We start from the raw sequence: 21,060 nt of genomic DNA, 5'->3' as shown, positions 1-21,060 counted from the left end.
ACACATTTGTCTTCAGCGATCGTGTAGGGAACTTGTGCATCATGGAATGCCAATTTAATAGAACAAAGTGTTCTTGCATTGAGTAAGCACTTGAGTGGACATCCAATGTCCTTCTGCTGCCTTAATACTAAACCTATAAATATATGCACGTAGATCTATTTCCCCGTCATCCTGTATAAATATATTTCCATATCTACATGCCTGTATTTAGACCTCTATAAATGTCCTTTGTCTCCTAGTTCTTTCCTCTATGTCCTTTTCCTCTTGTCCCACTCTCATGCTCAGCCTTCATTTGGGTTTCAGTGATTTCTCTTGGCTACATTGCCCTTACCAGGCCTCTCACACCCTCCTTGCAACTAATTTTGGATCACTTATTGCTCCCTTTTCCCTGGGTTGGTCAACACCACCTCCTTACCCCGACCTCTCCCTCTCCTATGTCCCCCAGGAATCTTCGGTCCTGTTGTTTTCTCCTCCAGACTGTTTATCCAGCCGATATTATCTAGATAGATCTGCAGAGATAATAATATGCACCAAAAACCCAAGGCATAGCAAGACAGAGCAACAAAAGAGAACACAACGATGAGAACAAAAAAGAAAACCAATGATGAATAAATTAATTAAAAAGAAAAAATTTTTTTTTCATTTAAAAAAGAAAGAAAAGCCTGTAAATAGATCAAGGTCTGATTTTTTTTACTTCTAGGCATGTCCTCCAGTCAAGTCCAGTGGGTGCCACGCTCTGGCCCCAAGTCTATCCTTTGTACTCCCTCGGGAGCTCCCTGCTCTTGTTTTGCCTCAGTGTTGCAGGGTCAGTCCAGGCCAATCCCGACACTGAGTCTCCAGTGTCGTCCCCCGTAGGGCCCTGGGTCAAGGACGGTGTGTCTCATAGTGGGATCAACCACGTGGTCCACTCTGTGCATGGGCTGTTCGGAGCGGGCACCATACTGTATTTGAGAAACATTTCCACAGACATATCTTACCCGTAAGTTAGCAATGTTGACTATACTGGTGGCAGCCAGTGCATTTGGTTAAAGATTTCTTTTAGACCAACAGATGGTCTTGAATTTTATGTAATTTTCAAAATTAGTGTTTGGGGTATATTTTCCAAGATATTTGCCCAAACTGTAGTTTAATTACTATACCTGTGTTGGCCTTGGTATCCACACCATCATATTTTTGGCTAATCTGGGAAATATGTGCAGAAGAATAATAGACATAGACGAACGACTCACACAATAACCCAATCCTTGTCCTCAAGGAGCTTATTGTCTCATAACAGGGAAATTGATACAGCTGCATTCAAACTTATTTCTCTTAAAGTAAATGTTTCTCAAGGGTTCATAAGGCTCAGCCCACTGTTTTTATGGTTTTAGGTCGTAAGAGCTGAGGGTGAGGGGCACATGACTTGGCTGGGCTTGCTGACTTGGTAAATAAAAATGGAAATACTACTGGCAAGGTCTTTTGCACTTTATGCTTCTCAATAGATTAAACGTACTTTGAAAACCTATTTTGGCTATTAAATAAAATATTTTTTGTTATCAATATACAAGTTAGAATCTTCATGTTAGTATATGTTTTCTGGAACATGAAACATGATCATGAATGACAACTATGGCACATACTTAAAATATATCAAAATAGAAATTGTCTAATGACACTGAAATCCAAGTGTTTCTCAAGGATTTAGATTAAGATTCTGCCTTTGGTGAGCCAACCATCCAACCAGTGGGCATTACTATGTGATTTTGGTCAGAATCACATAAAAAGTTATTGAATTTTTCTCTCTGCCTTTGGAAAAACTCACCTGGCATAGACATCACCTAAATGGTGATAAGAATTTTTCTTTTATTTTCTTACTACATGCTATATATTGGAAATAAAAAAATGAGATTCAACTACTTTTGAAGGGCTTACAGTATAGTAAAAGAGTATTTATTTTCTTCCCTATGCCTCAGTTTATTTTTTCTACACAAAAAATTAGGGCTGTTTAAAATGATCACAGAAAAGAGAACAGTAGCTTCCTATTATTTCTTATAGTCTGTCCTTTGAAAGGACGTAAAGTATGTTGCCTCAATATGGATTTCTCCAGATACTCATCAAGTAAAAACATTTTATTATTGTGAGGAAAACATATTGATCTAATTATACCCATTCCTCACTTATTGGGATCTTTAGATTCCAAAGAATCAAGTCATCATGCAAAAATCAGTGTTGTGTGCCAGTGAAAGATGATCACATCGGATCCCAAAATGGAGGATTATTGTATCATGAGATAACTTCTAAAGGGCATCATTGTGTAACTGTCAAAACACTGAGAATCATTACACAACCAAGTTGACACATCACCTGAATCACCACAGCCAGGATAATGTTAGCCTCTTGCTTTTGTGTTCATTATGGCCAGATGTATGTTGTTTTGTGCAAAAATTAACAGATCCTAGATGTTTTATATGGTTATAAATGTGAAATGTCAGATAATGAGGTAGTTGAGAGAGGAATATGTAATACATATTTAAGCTAATATACCCCTTACACCACTGCTGGTTTCTCATTCACGATCTAAGATTGAAGGCCCGTTTCTTCTATCTGTAAAGTCCTTGGCACAGGAAGCCCTCCATTACTTTGTTGGTCTGGTGTTAGCTGCTGTCGAGTCAAGTTCCTCTGCCTCGCAGCGACCCTTGGGCTGCAGACGAGAGCTGCTGCACAGGATCTTGGCTGTCAAGTCCATGAAAACCCATCACCAGGCCTTTCCTTCCTTCAGAGTAGCGACCCATCACAGAACACGGTTGCCACTCGGGCTCCTTTCCATTAGTTTGGGGCATCTTTATCTTTATGATTATATATCTTACAAAACAGTGCCAAATAGTATGGTGCCTCCTCTAAAAACTGGAAATAGAAATACCATATGCTCCAACGATCCCAGTAGAGAAATAAGACATGAACATCATTTTCACCCCAGCATTCACAGTAACAACAGGTAGAAACAAGGCAAAGCCCATCGAGAAAGCAATGAAGAAAGAGAATGTGATGCATATACACGCTGGAAGACGATGCAGTCTTAAAAAAAAGATGGATCTGTGAAATGCTTCCTAGCATCGATAAACCTAGGAGACATTATGCTGATTGAAATTAGTGAATCATAAAAGGATACTATCGTATGAGACCACAACTGTAAAAAGTCAAGAAAAGGTTTGCACACTAAAAGAAACATGCTTTGAAGGTTTCCATGAGAGAGAAGGAAAGGATAAATCACTCACTATAGGCTAGACATGTATTATGAAGATGAGAGGCAGTATTGAATATGGGCGGGGGGAGCCAGGGTCTGTATAAAATGGTGAATGAAAAAGGAAGTCACTAGGAGGAACAGAAACGGGAAAGGCAGAAAGGTAAATGCATGCCCTATCCTGCAATAACTGTAATGATAGTCATCTGCACGTGGACACACAGAAGCACAAGCTAAACAGGGTGGGAAGGCAAATGGAACTGTGGTTTAGTAATCTACTTGATATGGCTCTTCTCGCCAGAGTCTGTGGAGCACCCATCCAATGGCTTTAGGCAGGACTCTAAATATTGGCTGTATTTTCTCTCTTCCTAATGGGTCTGAGTAAGAGAGCCAAACAAAATCAAACTAAGCCAAGCCTATTGCCATTCAGACAGTGGACTCAGCGACCCTCTAGGACAGAGTAAAACTCCTTTGGGCTTCCACGGTGGTAAATCTTTATGGAAGTAGAAAGTCTCCTCTTTCTCCCTCAGAGCAGCGGGTGTGTTTGAACTGCTCATCTTGTGGTTAACTGCCTAAAACTTAGCCAACTATACCACCAGGGGTCCTTTGGGTAAAGGAAGGAAGGTGTGGGGGGAATGCTGATAGAATTATATTATTCAGTTCTGAGTGATTATTGACAGTGTTCTTTGTGATTGTAAAAACTTGGAATTTTTTTTATATGGCTTGGTCAATATTAGCCATCCTGCTGGGTATAATATGAGCAATCTCAGCGGCATGATGGGGGACTACACAATCATCAAGGAAGGAGAGCTAAGAGTGGAGTGTGTCCTTTGGGCCAACCTGGAGAGCCGCGTATGCTGAACCTCCTCTATCCAGGAGACAGAAAATGGTGACACTACAGGAGTGTCAGAGGCGAGGCAACAGTGGAATCAAGAACCAGAGTGATGGGCTGATAATGAAGCTGAATGCCTTCAGACAGGAGGGCCACTTGCAGGGTAGAGTGCCTTCAGGCCCTTAACTGGGAGAGCAAGATTTGCAGACCCATACGGCTGTAGCTAATAGAGCCCCGGTGGTATAGTGAGCTGCATGGCCAGTAACCCACAGGGGCTCATTGCGAGTCAGCACTGACTCCATGGCAGGGAGAAAGCTATAGCCAAGTGCCCAACAGACCGAAGGCTCTGCGGAGACTAAGAGGCACAGATGAGTGTCCTAAATAGAGGACTGTGTCCTTTGCATTTCTTATCTGGGATTGTAACTTGTTAACTTCCCTAATGAACTCTAAAATCGCATTGTCTGAGTTCAGAGTGGCTATCTAATTGAAATTTTTGAACTCAGCAAAGAATTGGAGCTGTGAGAGGGACAGAATTGGTAAAGAACATTTGAGGTGGGCACATGTTTGAGCCCTGCCTCAAAGGACTAGGCCTTGGGCTGATGATGAGTTTGCGTCTCCTTTGCCCTTGTGAAGATAGGAGGTCTGATGCACCCCCCATGGCCTTCTTACAGGGGCTACACCCATGAAAATATATATCAGTCTGACAGAAGGTGTTTTCCTAAGCTGCAAATACATTCATGAATATAGTAGAGCATACAGAGTCTGAGCTATGAAAACGTCTGAGCCATAACAGAACACCTTGAGAGAATGAGTCACTTGGCCTGAGGCTCAAGGCTAGTCTCAGGGGATACCAGGGTCAATTGGAATATCATAGACCACAAAGAGAATGTTCTACATTCTACTTTGATGAGTAGTGACTGGGTTCTTGTGGCAGTTAACTAAGGTGCCAACTATTGGTCTCTCCCTGTATGGAGGAAAGAAGAGTGATGGGAATCAAAAACATATAATAACAATTGTTCCAAAATTCTGGTGGACCACGTGAGACCCAGTCTCCATGGCCTGGACATCATTAGAGGTAGACAGTGTCCCATGACTGCTGATGGTTCTGAATTGTATAACAATTGGACATCCTGGACAGTGTGTGAGGAAAATGTGAACAACTCAAAATTATTAAGAAGACTCACTGATCTGATAGAGACAGGTGGAACCCCCGAAACAAGACTGTGGCCTTTAGTTACTTTCTGACCCTTAAAAATCCACCCCTACCCTCATGACTCAACTGTCATCCAAGTAACAAATAGACCTACCTCCAAGGTGAACGATAACACTCAGAAAGTATACATTCCTAGGACCAATCAGCCATACAAGATCAAAGGGGCAGCCTTAGCCCAGGGATAAAGCTTAGAAGGCAGGTAGAAATCAGAAAAAAGGATGAAAGGAAATGGTAAACAGAGGAAGAAGTACGGAAAGTATTGTCACATTGTGGGGATTGCAATAAATGTCACAAAACAAAATGTGTATGAATTGTTGAGTGGAAAACCAATGTGCTTTGTAAATTTTCACCAAAATAACAAGAAAAAGTTTCAAAACAGAATCCAAATTATCTCTCAAGGACTGCAAATTATTGATTGACCATAATATAAATGAGATTACAAACATTTGCATATTTCTGTATATACATTTAAGCATTCTGTTCTCCCCCACCCCCTACAAGGTCTTTCACTTGAGTTAGGCCAGCCAACTGACATATTGCTCATTAATCATACATATTAACTGGAGTAGTTAAAGCTTTACAATTCAACTTACATTTCTGTCCATAGGGACTACTTCTTGTTTTCTAAATGTGATGACATATGCTTCAGACACTGCTAATTAGGTCTTTCCCTTGAAAATCCATCCTGACATGTTTCAAGAACATTTTTCCCCTTGAGTACAAGTTCATTAAATTATTAATATCCCTGTATAAGTCTTGTAGGATTACTTACACAAAAGCAGCTTTTTTTCTGTTTTAAAACCATAGTTCACTGTGAAAGATGGAAAAGATCTCACTTGCTTTTTTTCCAGTCAAAAATAATGGAATGGGTAAAAATCAGAGAATAATAGATTTTATATATACTCAATAACATAAAATGTTAATTAAAGGTTACAAAGTATTTTACACATGTGATTGGATGTGCTATACAGATAATCAGTTCCTGACTCTCTACAACATAGGTTCCCAATCTCATTTGGCCATTTCTAGAAAACAGTTACTCAGCACCTGTCCCCCTTCCTCAGCAATTAAAACCTTTTGTATAATAGCCCATAAGCCAGGAGAAAATGCAGATGATGACTTTGCAGCCTGGATTGTTCTAGGGCCTCTCTCCCGGAGGGTAGTATTGCCCACTTTGGGAAACACTCGCTCTCTCTTAACGCAGTGCCATAGAGTCAGTGCTGACTCACAGCGACCCTTCTGAGACTGTTAGCGCTTTAGAGGGTAGAAAGCCCTGTCTTTCTCCCTCAGAGCAACTGGTGGTTTCAAGCTGCTGACCTTGCAGTTAGCAGTTACTGCAACCAATGTGTATTGCCAGCGTGTCCTGCTCTACACTATGGAGGAAGTGATGGACAACCTCAATCAGATAACCTGAAGTCTGTGTTCTATGGAACTTCTGCATGAAATGCAGCAGTCTTGCCTTTCGGGCTATGATCCACCTTGGTAAGCAGCTGTTTATGTCAACCTACAGTACACATCTTTAACAAACCAAACTCCCAGTGACTTCCCAGCACAATCAGAAGCACCTTGCCATAATCTGCCTTTCCAGCATAACCCGGCTCCCCAAGACCCACCCTTCTCCTCGGTCATCTTTAGCTGCGCTCTCGTTCTTGCTCTTGTCTTGAACAGGCCGTATTGAAGGCTTGGTTCTGGTTGTTCCCTCTGTAGGAGGCTCTTCCAAAGACATGGTGTCATCCATGGATGCACTTAGTTCAGGTTCTGCTGCGCACTCCCCTGGTTTTCTATCAAAAATAGCACCCCGCCGTATGCCACTTTCTATCCTCTTACTCGGTTATGCAAAAGTCATTATCTTTTCTGGTTAGCTTATCAGAAGGGCACAAAGTATAGCATAGTGGTTAAAGATCAGAATATATGCAGCCAGTTTGCCTGAAGTCTAGTCCCACCTTTGCAACTTATTAGCCATGAGACCTTGGGCAAGGTAGTTTTTAATTCAGTTGCCTCACATGTAACATGGGAGTACCTCAGAAACATTTTGAGGATTAAATAGGTGAGTATTAGGAAACTGCTTTGAATGGGGTAGGGAGACAGTAAGGGCCATGTGCTTACCTAGCCCTACTATTGTGCCACATTGGGATAACAGTACCATGAGGGTGAGACTCACAATAGTTCTGTATACAGGAAAAGGCCCGGGCCATTGTGGGAATTGAATGTATATTGGTTGAATAGATTGTTGAATGAATCTTAATACATGCCTGCTGAAAGTGTGGAAATGTCATAAAACAAAACCACAGTGAAGACATGGGAGGTGAACAAACAGACTTAAATGTTGCAATGGAATTTTTTGTAGGTAAAAGGCCAAATTGGATATAGAGCTTTTGTACAAGTATATGTACAAATATATGTATGTTCTATGACTATATGTCTTTTGTTAGCAACAGGCCAGAAAATGGTATATCTGAGATTTCTTTTGTAGAAAATATCTCTCAAGAAACACAGAAAAGTCAAAGGAGAACAAAAAAGAATTCGTCAAATGACTCATAATTGAGGTCAGCAGGTACCAACTGGGCGCCAGCTTTTCCAGGGAGCCTTCGCCTTGTTTTGCCAGGGAAACATTGCAGCTAAAATAGAAAAAGACTCTGAGAGGAGGTGGGCTGATATGTAAAACTCCAAATTACCTTTTCCCAATTATAGTTTCAATAGCATTGAATGTTAAGTTTAGAGAATTGAGTAGTGGTGTTTAAATACATACAAGGAGAACCGCCACCCCCCCAAAAAAAACCAAACAAATTAAAAATGGGGAGAAGCTCCACTGTGAAACTCCCTCTGAGTTAGTGCACCCAGTGGCACCACCTGGGAAGGTTCTCTCTCACAGTGAATGTTTTTGTGAAAGAAGTTTCTCTTGCACCTTGTTTTTTGTGATGGCCGATTTAAGAGAACAGTTTGAGGCTGTGAAAGTTTGTTTTCTGCTCAGGAAAAATGCCACAGAAACTGCTGTGATGTTGAACACAGCTTACAAGAACAGCGCTATGGGAAAAACTCAAGTGTATGAGTGGCTTTCTCTCTTCAAAAATGGTGAAATGTCGATTGATGACTAACCTCTTTCTGGATGCCCATCAGCTTTCTGAATGGACAGAAATGTCAGACAAAATATGTGCACTCGTGCTCGAAGACCAACAACGGACCCCTGAAGAGATAGGGAAGTTAGCTGGACTGTCTTGGAGCTCAGTTCAGCGAATTTTAACAGAAGATTTGGGAATGAGAAGGATTGCTGGAAAGTTTGTGCCTCGAGTTTGGACAGACCAGAAAAAAGGGTGTTGAGTGGAAACATGCGGTACTGTGAAAGAACAGTTCCGAAGCAACCCACACTTTTTTCCACGGTCCTTACTAGTGATGACACATGGCACTATTCTTATGACCGTGAAAGCAAACATCAGTCAGACCAGTGGAGCACATCATCGTCACCTCACCCCAAAAAACCTTGTCACATGAAAGCAGAGATGAAGGCAATGCTCATTTGTTTTTGTGTTTTTTATGTTAGGTGGGGTAGTGCATTTGGAGTTTACTCCACCAGGTCAGACTGTTACCCAAGCTTGAGGTTCTGAAAAGATTGCATAACAGTGTGTTACCAGAAAAAGGCCTGATTTGTGGCAGATAGGGGACTGGTTTTGTCACCACAACAATGCACCTGCTCATTCACGCAGTCTTCTCACTGCACCAGTTTCTGGCAAAAAAACAGCATACCTCTCTTGCCTCCTGCACCTTACTCACCTGACCTCACTCCGTGCAACGTCTTGTTTGTGTGAATGAAGAGGGATATCAAAGGACAGCTATTTGAGGATGTAGAAGAGGTGAAGAAAAAAAAGGCGGTGTTGTCAGCCATCCAAACACATGAGTTTGAAAAAATGTTTCCAAAATGGAATCATAGATTTGACACATGTATTAAGTGTAATGGAGAGTACTTTGAAGGTAATAAAGTTGTTTTTAAAAAATTTAAATACATAGCTTTGGGGAGAAAAATCCGGGTTTTATTGTCACCATTTTAATAATTATTCCTCATGAGCTGTTCTTATATTTCCTTGTACTACATGGACAGCTCAGAGCACATCAATGAATACTTTCTATCAATAGAGTGAAGAAGACAAACTTCGATTAAACTTGCAAAGCAATTAGTTTCAACATGGTACTTTAATAGGAATATCTGAGCACTGGCCACAGACCCCGCTCTTTGAGTGAACCCAATGCTTTGAAACCCAGTGTTATTACTTATACAGGTATCATGAATCAGTGATAGCTGAGGGTCCTAATTTGTTTCCCCAATTATTTAGTTACTTGATAAACTCCATCCTAGAAAAATAACAGGCAAGAGACAGAGTAAGGGGAACCTTGAAGAGAGCCTCAAGAATAGCATCACAGTATCTATTCAACTTTCTTTAGCTCTAAACCTATTTCAAATCATTTGATAATGCTAAATTATAACCTCTCCCCATATCCTTATGAGCTATTGTCTGATCCCTATGGTAATGAAGAATTTCTGACCAGCGTTTCTGCTGTCATAGATGCATTTTGAACTATATGTTGGAAATAAAAAGAACTTTAAACTAATATGCATTCCACATGTAAGTATTCCATTCAGATTTTTTTCATGTATCACTGATTTCCAAATGTGGTAACTATTTACAGCATCAGTCATAAATCTGACTTCCGTTCACAATGTGAAAAAGGAAGAGTAAACTTCCCAGATGGCCTGTACTGTTTTCCTGTGTAATTAACACCTCATTCACAGTTGTGGGTGCCAGTCAAGGCTCTGTCTCCTCTCCTTTGACACTTCCTTGATACCTTGTTCTGGCTGAGCTGATGTCTAAGCGTGTGCTAAACATACACACAGAGAGAGAGACAGACACACACACACATCAGGGAAATATTTGAAAGGAGCCAGCTGTATTAGTGAGCAATTTCGAGAGGCTGCTAGGCCAACCCTTACTTGTCTAGTTACTTCTGTAACCTCATCCTCAAATGCATGATCCTCAACAACAACAGAACTCTTTTGTCAGCTCCATTATTTGCATACTTCCCATCTTAATGCTCCTAGAGGGCCAAGGTTTTATAAATCAAGTGGCTAATTTAAGATACATGTGCTCTGATACTGTAAGTCATCCTGGAAACTTCAGGTTATTTTTTACTGTTGAAAATGTGTAGATGTCATTCATTTAAATAGCTTTTTTTTTCTTGATATGAGTGACCTTTGTTGACTCGGCACACAGGATATACAGAAGGGTGAATTCATCAGATAATTCAAATAAAACTATACCATTGTGGGAATTTTCTGGTTTCAATATTTTTTTACATTTTTAAAATTTATGTATAACATCCATTCCACAAAATATATATATCATAAATGCACATCTGGAAGACTTTTCTCAAACTAATCACACCCATGTAGGAACAGCACACAGTTCAAGAAACAAAGCATCTCCACCCCAAAAGCAGCTCTCACACTCCTTTCCGTCATTGCCCTCCCACGGCGGTAGCCAGTGTAACTTCCAGCAGCAGGGACTTGTTGTGCTTGCTGGCTTTATACAAATCGATCCACAATATTAGTGACAGTCACACACATCGTTGTGTGGAGTTTTCTTTCATATTCATTGGTATATAGTTGTATTGGTTTATAGTCTAGTGTATGAGGACACCACGATGTATTTTCCTACTCTTGCATCTAGATTGTTTTTTTTGATGAAAGTAATACATACATATAGTTAAGAGACAATTATATTCTTTTAAAGGATACACAGTACTTATGCTAGAAGGTTCTGGATTCCCTCTGAAACATTTATTTCTATAGGAGAATGGAGAAGTGGGTAGAGGGTGGTAAAGGGCATAAACGAAACAACATTTATTACTCTCTCCACATGCTGGGCACTGTGGTACGAGTTCTTTTTTTTTATCGTTTTATTAGGGGCTCATATGACTCTTATCACAATCCATACATACATCAATTGTGTAAAGCACATTTATACATTCATTGCCCTCATCATTCTCAAAACATTTGCTATCCACTTAAGCCCCCGGCATCAGGTCCTCATTTTTCACCCCCTCCCTGCTCCCCCCCCCACCTCGTGAGCCCTTGATAATTTATAAATTATTATTTTATCATATCTTGCCCTGTCCTAAGTTTCCCTTCACCCACTTTTCTGTTGTCCGTCCCCCAGGGAGGAGGTCACATATAGATCCTTGTAATCGGTTCCCTCTTTCCAACCTACTCTCCCTCTACCCTCCCAGTATCGCCACTCACACCACTGGTCCTGACGGGATCATGCGCCCTGGATCCCCTGTGTTTCCAGTTCCTATCTGTACCAGTGTACATCCTCTGGCTTGCCAGGTAGAATTCGGATCATGATGGTGGGGGTGGGGAGGAAGCATTTAGGAACTAGAGGAAAGTTGTATTTTTCATCGTTGCTACATCGCAACCTGTCTGGCTCGTCTCCTCCCCGAGACCCCTCTGCAAGGGGATCTCCAGTGGCCTGTGGTAGGCGTTCTATATGTGATCTTTGTTAATCCTTCCACACACCTGTAGCAAGACAATAAGAACCAATTCTACAACATTGAAACTTTGGCGCTGAAAGTTCCCATGAGAGAAAACTACAGGATTCCAACCCAGGCTCTCCGGGATGTGTCTGTGATGTGTTTGTCTTGAAGCTCAGCGTGATTGTGGAGCTCAGTGAGCTCTTTTGTTTGAGCTACAAGGTGTATAAAATGTAAAGGAATGTAGCAGAGTAGCAGGGAGTAGGCGCTTTAGATGTCTGGCAAGTTCTCAAAAGTGTGGCCCCAGACTGGCAGTGTTTCTTATTAGAAATACAACTTCTCAGACGCTCCCCCAGACCTACTGGATCAGAAAATGGGAGAGGGTCCCAGCCAGCTCTTCTAATGAACCCTCCAAGTGATGCTGCTTCACAGTCAGGTTTGAGCTTAGACCACTGGGCACGTATCTAAATGGCTTTCTGCTCATCGTTAAACTGATGCCAAACCAGATCCTGAGCCCTTTGAGGTTTCCAGGGAAACCTAATGCCATAAATCTGTGTTTTGTGCTTTATATGCCAGTTTTCAGGGCTGTGTTGGATTAGCCCAATTGTAGCAATGCTGGCACAGTAGGTTTTCAACCATTTGGAGATTCAGCTGCTTAGGAACAAATGGTCACCTGAGCGCAGCCCCTAAGCAGGAAGGCCTCTCCTGGATCAGCTGTTAGCTGAAAGAGTACCCACCCGCAAGCAAATCCTCATGTGTTGCCCCACCTTCCCGTGCATGTAGAGGGAGCACTGTAATTAGTAAGGTGACCAGACATCCCGCTTTTGGTGGGACAGTCCCGATATTTTTAACAATTTTCCCCATGTCCCGCAGCGTTTTTAAAATGTCCCGATTTCTGGAAAGAATGCACGACAAGCTAGGTATATGGTTTTCAGCTGCCATGTGGCTATTTCTCCAGGATATGAGTTTTATCAGTGGTGTCCCGCTTTACCAATGTTAAAATCTGGTCACCTTATTAGAGGACTGAATTAGAGACTGGAGGATAACTGTACAGTACAGTAACTACCCTCCTTTCAGCATCAGTAGGGTTCTCGCTGGCCCCATCCACAAGCCGCGCTCTGGGCCTTGCCTCCTCACTCCATTCCCCAGCACCCTAGGAGGAAAAGAATAAAGGCTCATGGATTGTACTGTCCTCTGAAAAATGGATAAATCTGATTTTAGTCCTAAAACACGATTTGTGGCTTATACCTCTTGTCCTGGTATAATTACTGACAGGGTTTTTCTCCTCAAATTACCCTGGTTTAAATAACAGTTTACCTTCTCAAAACTTACCACCGTGGATAGACTTTTCCTTAATGCTTTTAAACGAACAGAGATCTTTCTGAAGAAAGAGAGATAGAGGACGTGGAGGGAGGGGAGGGGACTGCAGATAGGAACAGTGTGAAGAAACGAAGGAGTTAATTTCTGCGGTTCCCCAGTGTGAGTGAAGGCCATGCCTGGGAGTGGCTTTGGAATATTACATCGATAGAAGCCGGGGCCTTTGAAGAACTAACTCCGGAGTGCCCTGCAGTTTCCTCCGCTGTTTCTTACCGTCACCATTCTGCACCTTCACCACGGACGTAAGATAAACTATGTTCCCCTATGTATTTGGTAAGGGTGCTAAGAAAACGGTGACTGTATTGCTGTGTAAAGCACATCTTGAAAGATTTTTCAAATTTATTTGGGGGTGTTAACTAGAAATTCAAGCCCCAAAACCACATTTACGTTGAGAATGTGTGCCTACTAACGTTCTCGGCCCACTCTGTTTCTGCGATCGAACAACTCCCAGAGTATCTTACCGCTCTCACCAGAGCTTACCGAAACTCAGCCTGCATTCTCTCCGCACTCTTCCAGCCGGCACTGCAGTACACTCTGGCCATTGCAAGCCTGGTTTGAATGATGGTGTGACTCAGCCGTGATAGGCAAGAATTTGGCTGCTTGCCCATTGCTGAATCGTGAATGCTTTTTTTCTCCACAGCTTAAGACATGTCAGTTATGTTACAATTTCTGACACTTAGTTTGTCTTACACATTAACTCTGTGAAAAAGTTGATCAATAATCAACCTCATCTTGCCCACTTCCTGGATAAATCAATATCCGTGTCTCCTTTAAAGAAAGGAGAAGACAAACAAAAGTTGATCCTAGGTTTTAACTTACCTCAAACTAATGCATGCTTAAAGAAAGAACCTCTCACCCACTTAGATGTCATCGATTTCATTTCCTTGTTGTCTTGTGAATTAATAATAAATTGTAATGTTTTCAGTTTTAAGTAAAGTTTTTATCCCTGACAAGTCCCCAGTGGCTAATTGCCTTATGTTTCCTAAAAGACCCGATGCATTGATTTTCAGACAAAATACAGTGCAAGACGATGAAACGGTTGGTGCTGTGTGACTTGTATTAAGTATTCAGAATAGTGAAATCTATATTCATTCCAAGCTTACAAGCTCTTGAAATAACTCTAATATTTAAAACAAAAGGTACAGGAAAACTAATTAACTTTTTTTTAATTTTATTTTTTGTTAAAATCCTATCTGTCCATGCTAGCTAGGATTATGTGTTTAAGAAGTAGCCCTTGATCATATGCCCTTGATTTTTCCCAAGAAAATGATTTTGAAAAAATTAATTAATTAATTAAATTTAAGGAACACATGAAAATTAAATGTTCTAAATGCCATTTGATATGCATCACTGTGTATATGTTTCTTGTATTATGATCTTATTTTTCAATCTTATTTTCAGTCTTGCAATTGAAATTTAGCTGCTTGTGAATTTTGAAGACCTAAAAGTTGCTTATAATTATGTAGATTAATAAGCAAAGAATTTTCATTTTATTGTACTCTTAAAACAGCTTAGCCATCCAAAAGAAAGGGAAAAGCTGGGTAATGGACTTTATAAAACATACCAAACCCCAACATCCCTGCCACCAAGTCGCTTCCAACTTCAGCCCTTTCTGGGGTTTCAGAGGCTCTGTAAATGTTCACCAGGTGAGCGGCCTGGTCTTTCTCTAGCAGAGTGGCTGCTGGGTTTGAACCACCGGCGTTGTAGTTGTCAGTTCAGTGCTTATCCAACAGCTTGTATGGGTATAATTGTGATCTGCCTTATGGAAATGGATCTCAAACCCTAAAAAGCATAACATTACCTGAAGTGGTTTAAAATATTCATGGTATCCATTTCCAGAGTTTTTAAGCAAGTAGTTTTTAATGGCACACAGGAATATACTTTTAATCTAGACTCTCATGCTCAGGCAACTGCAATAAAAGTAGAATGCAGACCCCTTCTTTGGAAAGCACCAATATAAAATGGCAAATGCTTCTGTTATGGCCTCCCAAACCACAGAAGCATCAGGTAAACTGCCAGGCTTCCAGGCAATTCCTATTACTTTACGAAATTATCAGAGTTGTTAACATGTATTGGGCTTAGAGGACTACTTAAGAACAGTTAAGATGTATACTTGTCAGACAATGGATTTCTTGGTTTGGTTGTTAACAATTGGTCTTCAGCTTTTATAATTTAACTGACATTAAGTTATGTAGATTTTGGATTAAAAAATCTTTTTGTTAACTTAAATCTTCAACATTACTGTGAAATATGATCTTAACATAAGAATTGCAGTACTTATGATCTGTTTTTCATTGGTTTCCAGGGAAGACGAGGAAAACCAGGACCCCCAGGGCCACCTGTGAGTAACAGTCGGTGGACTGCCCTTTCCTTCTGTTTTCTGGGGTTTCTCTCGGGGCACTTTGTTCCCTGTAAACTGTCATTCTCTTCATTCTCTGACTTTGGGATGATTTGTTCCAGCATTTGCTGAGGAATCTGTGTTTCCAGTGCTATTCATCATGTCCCCCTCCCCAGCATCCAGGAGATAAGAGAGACCCACTTGATCACACTGTCAACATCAAAAGTGCATTGCTTAATAGGTTTTAAAAAAACCAGTCTTGAGCAGGGTGCTCCTTTTGTTTTCATGTTGACGTAACAACAACGCGGAAGTTGGGATAGTGACCTGAAAAGAGAGCGGTGCATTTATGTCAGTGGAGGAGGGAACACTCAAAAAGGAGAATTGTAAAAAAAAGTGCAGTTTGAAGAATGAAGTCGGTATCACGGAATTGCACATACAAAAGTTGTTGAATTGACATATGTTCTATTGTATACTCAAATATTTTCAACAAAAATAGCAAAAATAATATTTGTTTGTTTGTTTGTTGACGTTGACTATCTAGTTGAGCAGCCTCAAGCCAACGATCCAAATAGATTAACTCTGTCCTGAACCTACCGAAGTACTGTCTGCTCACCTGGTCAGCATCCACATTGGTAGATCTCGAGAACATGTTCCCTTATCCCAATACAGAGCTGCTTCGCTGGCAGAATTTCACAGAATGCTGTTGCTAAACAGAACGATGAAGAACTTCCAATCCCCCAAGTTTCTGGACAACATATTCTATTTCTTGTGGTCTTATTAATTTTTATTAGTGCTTCCCAAACCACAGAATCATCAGATAAAATATTAATCTCAGACCAGCTCAGAGATGGCTTCCCCCTTTGCAAGCAGCTTAATACTTCTCAATTGTAGGCTGAACCACGAAACTCCTTGGCTTAAAACTCCTTAATAGCCTCCTTTTACTTGTGATGTGAATTCAAACTGTTAGGTTTCCCTGTACCTCTTGGCCTAACTCCTTCTATGCCTTTTCTTCTTTCACAATCAGTGGTCTCATCTCCCGTACTGTCTCAGAAATGCCTTGCTTTCCGCCTGCTTTCCAGCGGACCCGAGGAATCTTCCCTTGACCTCCATAGCTCAGCTCAGGCAGGCGCTCTCGGCAAGGCCTTTGCTGGCTCTCTCAGCACTGGCCATGTCATCCTCCGTGGTTCTGTCAGCTTCTCGCCTGCAGATCCAGCAAATGGCGCCGTCACAGTTTTTCTCCTTAGGGGTCTGCTCCCTGCACAGTGGCCGATTTCCTGAACCTCTGCTTATCACTGTTGGCAAGCACCACGTATGGCCTGTAGGATTTCATTATCAATGATTTAATAAAGGAGTGAACAAAGCGGTGTACTTCGTAGATGAGAAAAGGAAGACCAACTAATAATTGACTTTAAAGGTCAGAACACTCTAGAACCCCCTCAAGGAGACTCCTTACCTGGCACGTTGCTTCTCTCCTAGGATGGGGTCTCCTGTGGAAAGGGAACATGATATCGCTGTCTCATCCTGCCTTTCACTTCATTTCATTCACTGTAGCCTTTCTCAAATGGGTTCCTCTGTGAGCAATAGATCAAAAATCGATTGGTAATTACTATGAAAGCACCTGGGTCAAAGTGTATCCTAGGATCCTGTTTAGAAAAGTCTCAGCTTCGATGTTTTTCACTTCCAGTTTTTTTGCCAAGTGGAGACTATGTTGTTAGATTTTCAATAATCGTATTGTGCTCAAAGAAGAGCTGGTGAATGCTAACAGGCAAGATTAGACCTTGGTGGAGTTTCTTTCTCTAAATAGAAGATATTGCACTTAAGGCAGGATAATTATTGTCTCAGAGGAGGAATTTGAGTGATGAGGGCCTTTATGACAAGCTTGCCAAATGTCTAGGAGAGAAGAGGATTACACTGAATTCTGGAATGAATCCTCAACTATAGATCAAATGAGTTTACTGAAGAAAATTTAGAAGATTAAGGAATGTGCAACTTATGAAGGGATTTGCAGTATTCAAGTCCACAGGTTTCAGTTTATTGTCAGAGTATTTAGGGAGAGAGGTGCTTATTTTATTTCAAGTATTACACTTTAGAATTTAAGCTCAGCCACCATGGGTCTGATACACAGTGTTCATTAAATCCTGAGTACATAATCTTTAAAAGAAAAGTGGTTTATTTTCTTTTTTAATATAATGAAATACCCAGTCAGTAATGCTACCTAAGACAAGGGGGGAACTATGCCAAAAAGAAGAGATATTGTATCGTAGGTCTAAATTTTTTTGCTTTTTTAAAAAAAACATTTTATTGAAACCTCTTACAGCTCTTATAACAATCCATACATCCATTGTGTCAAGCACATTTGTACATTTGTTGCCATCACCATTTTCAAGACATTTTATTTCTACATGAGCCCTTGGTATCAGCTCATGTTTCCCTCCTTCCCCACCCTCATGAATCCTTGATAGATTATAAATTATTATTATTTTCATATCTTACACCATCCAGTGTCACCCTTCACCCATCTTTCTGTTTGCTTGTTTCTTTTTAATAACATATTAACCTAAACTATGAGGGAGGGGTTTTTTGGGTGTTTTTACTCCTTTTGTTTTTGTTTTAGAACAGTGGTTGATAAAAACGTTTTTTCTCGGATTCAGAGTGACTCCAGCTCACCAAAACACCATTTTCTGATACAAGCATGTTCTACACTTGCTCCTGGGGAAAGCCTGTAGTGGTGTTTGGATTTTTGAGGGTGCTCACGTCATGCGTTGAACCGATGACGTGATGCTGCTACAGAAGGCCGTTGGGCGGCTTCTCCTCGTGACTGAGCGCAGGGAGAGGCTGCACTGGAGCAGAAGAGGACATCATCGACTCCCCACCACGCTCTGTGCCACCTTCACATTCATCTTCTCCAAGTGTACAGTGCTCTCACCGAGGACTGTTGTTTCTCAACTGCTTAGAAGTGAATGGCTTCAAGGTTGCATTAATATCTGCAGGAAATGAGCTCATAAACAATATCAAAGTGATCATAATTCAAATTATTCAACAGATTTGTTTTAAATATTTATATTTCAGTTCTATTATGTGTCTGGTGAAATCCCTGTATGTTGCAAACAGTTACTGCACCTGGCTGCTAAATGAGAGGGTGGAGGTTCCGTTTGGTCCAGAAGTACTGCAGAAGAAAGACCTAGTGATCTAAAAATTCAGGGGGGCACAGTTCTACTCTGACACACATGGGGCCGCCATGAGTCAGAGTCAGCACAAAGGAAAAGGCGGGGCTTTATTCTGCAAGGAACACAAAGTATTGGGAGTCATGAACCCTTTAAGGACAACATCCCTAAGGAACTGTTGGCTCTTCTGGAGCTGGGAGCTGGTCCCTACATAAAGGGCAGTGCTGCGCTGTAGCTCAGTGTACTTCTTTCGGAGCTGCTCTCGGGCTGTGGAATGGAATCCAAGTCCTAGCAACCCTGTGCTCACCAGAACAGAGCCAAACACGGCCTGCTCCTCTGCCCAGTGCCGCTGCAGCGCACTGCTACCTCTGTGTCGCTGAGGGCCTTCCTCGTTTTCACTGACCCCCACCTGACCCAGCACGGTGTTCGTTTCCAGGGACTGGATTCTCCTGGGGATATAGCCAAAATATGTAAGACGGATTCTGGGCATCCTTACTTCTAAGGAGCATCCTGACTGTACTTCTTTCAAGACACATTTGTTTGTTCTTCTGGCAGTCAGTGGTACTTTCAGTATTCTTTGACAATACCATAACTCAAATGCACCATTTCTTCTCTGGTCTTCCCCACTCGTCCAGTTTTCACATGATCTGGAATGTTTTGGACTGCTAATCAAAAAGTCGGTGTTTCAAATCCGCCAGCCACTCCTTGTGAGAAAGATGAGGCTATCTGATCCTGTAAAGATTTACTGCCTTTGCAACTCTACATAAGGCCTCTAAGAGTTGGAAGAGACTCGATGGGAGTAGATTTTAGGAACTAGGGATGCCAAAATGAATACGATATGTCCTTGCCCTATGGAAATGCGAATTTAACTCACAGAAATGTGAAGGAAGGATGAGAATTCAGTAAAGTTAATAGTCAAGGGTGGTTTTCCACAAGAACGAACAACTAAAGCCTAAGAGTTTAAAAGTCATACTTTGCCTTATGAGATATTGAGAGTCAGGAGCTCAGTACTGGTGGCAGAGGTCAGAAGCACCAAGCACTAAACTTGTGGGAAGTGGAGACAGGCTGGGGAGTCCCAGGCAGTTCTGAGGCCCAGCAACGTTGGAAGTTCAACTGGGGTCAGTTCGTGGAGAACCTTATACGAAGCCCCACATGTCCTGGGAAGCTACCAAAACTCGTTAAACGTTCTAAACTGGAGACTCCTGTGGCCATATGTCTTTGATAGATCACAAAGTGGCACGTGGAATCGGATTTTTGAGAGCGTAAGCAAGATTCTCTTCAGTTGTCATAGTATTTACCACTCTTTGAAGTATCAGCAGAGAATTGTTTTCATCTCTGTGAGGATTTCCCATAGAGAGATTTGTGTTTTAATGCACTTTATATAAAGCTTGAGAGACATCATCCTTGGTGAGCATATTCATATCGAAATATTGTTCTCAATTTAGTTGTCGTTTTTATACCTATTTGACAGAAGCCTCCTTTACAGCCGGAGGAAAGAAGTAAGCGAAAGAGGAGTTTGTAGGACCTAACCGTCCTCTGGTTGGAATTGGAGACAGGGCATTACTTGTTCTAGTGGCTAACATGTGGCATTTCCAACGCACATGTTAGGCTCTCATATGGCAATGGGAAAGATAAGAAGTCTGACATTTACTTCTCTTATGAAAAATCAATCATATATGCTACACTATTCCTCAAATGAGTAAATATTTTATATAATTTTAACATGTGCTTGAAAAATTAATATTTGGAAAAGTGAGGGCACTCCATGACTTTGAGTCAATGCCAACTCATAGCAACCCTGCAGGGCAGGGCAGACTGCCCATGTGTGTTTCCAAGTCTGCAGCTCTTTACAGGAGTAGAAAGTCTCTCCCTTGAAGCAGCTGGTGGTTTCAAACCGCTGACCTTGTGGTCTTTTTGATCAGTCTGATCCTCTGAAAAGAATCTAGAAATAGAAGTTAACAGGAGGCCTGGATCCTGCGATAACATCAAACATTCCTCAAGAGAAGTGTTCAGCTCTTCTGGAGCTTAGAGGTATTCCCTGAATCAAAGGTAGTGTTGTTACTTAGGGGCTGTCGATGAAGATAAAAGAAATGAAACTGAAAAGTCTCTAATGGCCTGAAGCAACTCAAATAATTAAAATGTTTTAAATAATTCTAGTAGTACTGATTCCTTGGTCTGAAACCAAATTTGTATTTTCTCACTTTCTCAAGAATGGTTAGTACCAAAAAGACATTTCCCAAGTTGCTTACAAAGAATAATTTTGCACAAATTTTCAGTTAGCTAAATAATTTTTTGTTGGAAGGACTACTGTTTTCTTCCAAGAGAATATATTTCCTTGAAAATTTATTTTCCAGTAAATAATGGAATATTTACTGAAAGTATATCTATTGAATTGAT

General features: G+C 41.1%; 1 protein-coding gene across 1 annotated transcript in view; it reads left to right on the top strand.

Moving 5' to 3' along the window:
* COL19A1 (collagen type XIX alpha 1 chain) overlaps window positions 1-21,060 on the top strand; it is a 423,669-nt gene that overhangs the window by 260,323 nt on the left and 142,286 nt on the right. The window contains exon 15 of the mRNA XM_045294677.1: window positions 15,467-15,502. Coding sequence (XP_045150612.1) covers window positions 15,467-15,502 — 36 coding nt within the window. The remainder of the gene's footprint in view (window positions 1-15,466; window positions 15,503-21,060) is intronic.

This window comes from Echinops telfairi, unplaced genomic scaffold (genome assembly GCF_000313985.2).
Source record: "Echinops telfairi isolate 266 unplaced genomic scaffold, ASM31398v2 ScPeMD7_3533;HRSCAF=4204_0, whole genome shotgun sequence".
NCBI lineage: Eukaryota > Metazoa > Chordata > Mammalia > Afrosoricida > Tenrecidae > Echinops > Echinops telfairi.
This window is presented reverse-complemented; position numbering and strand designations above follow the sequence as displayed.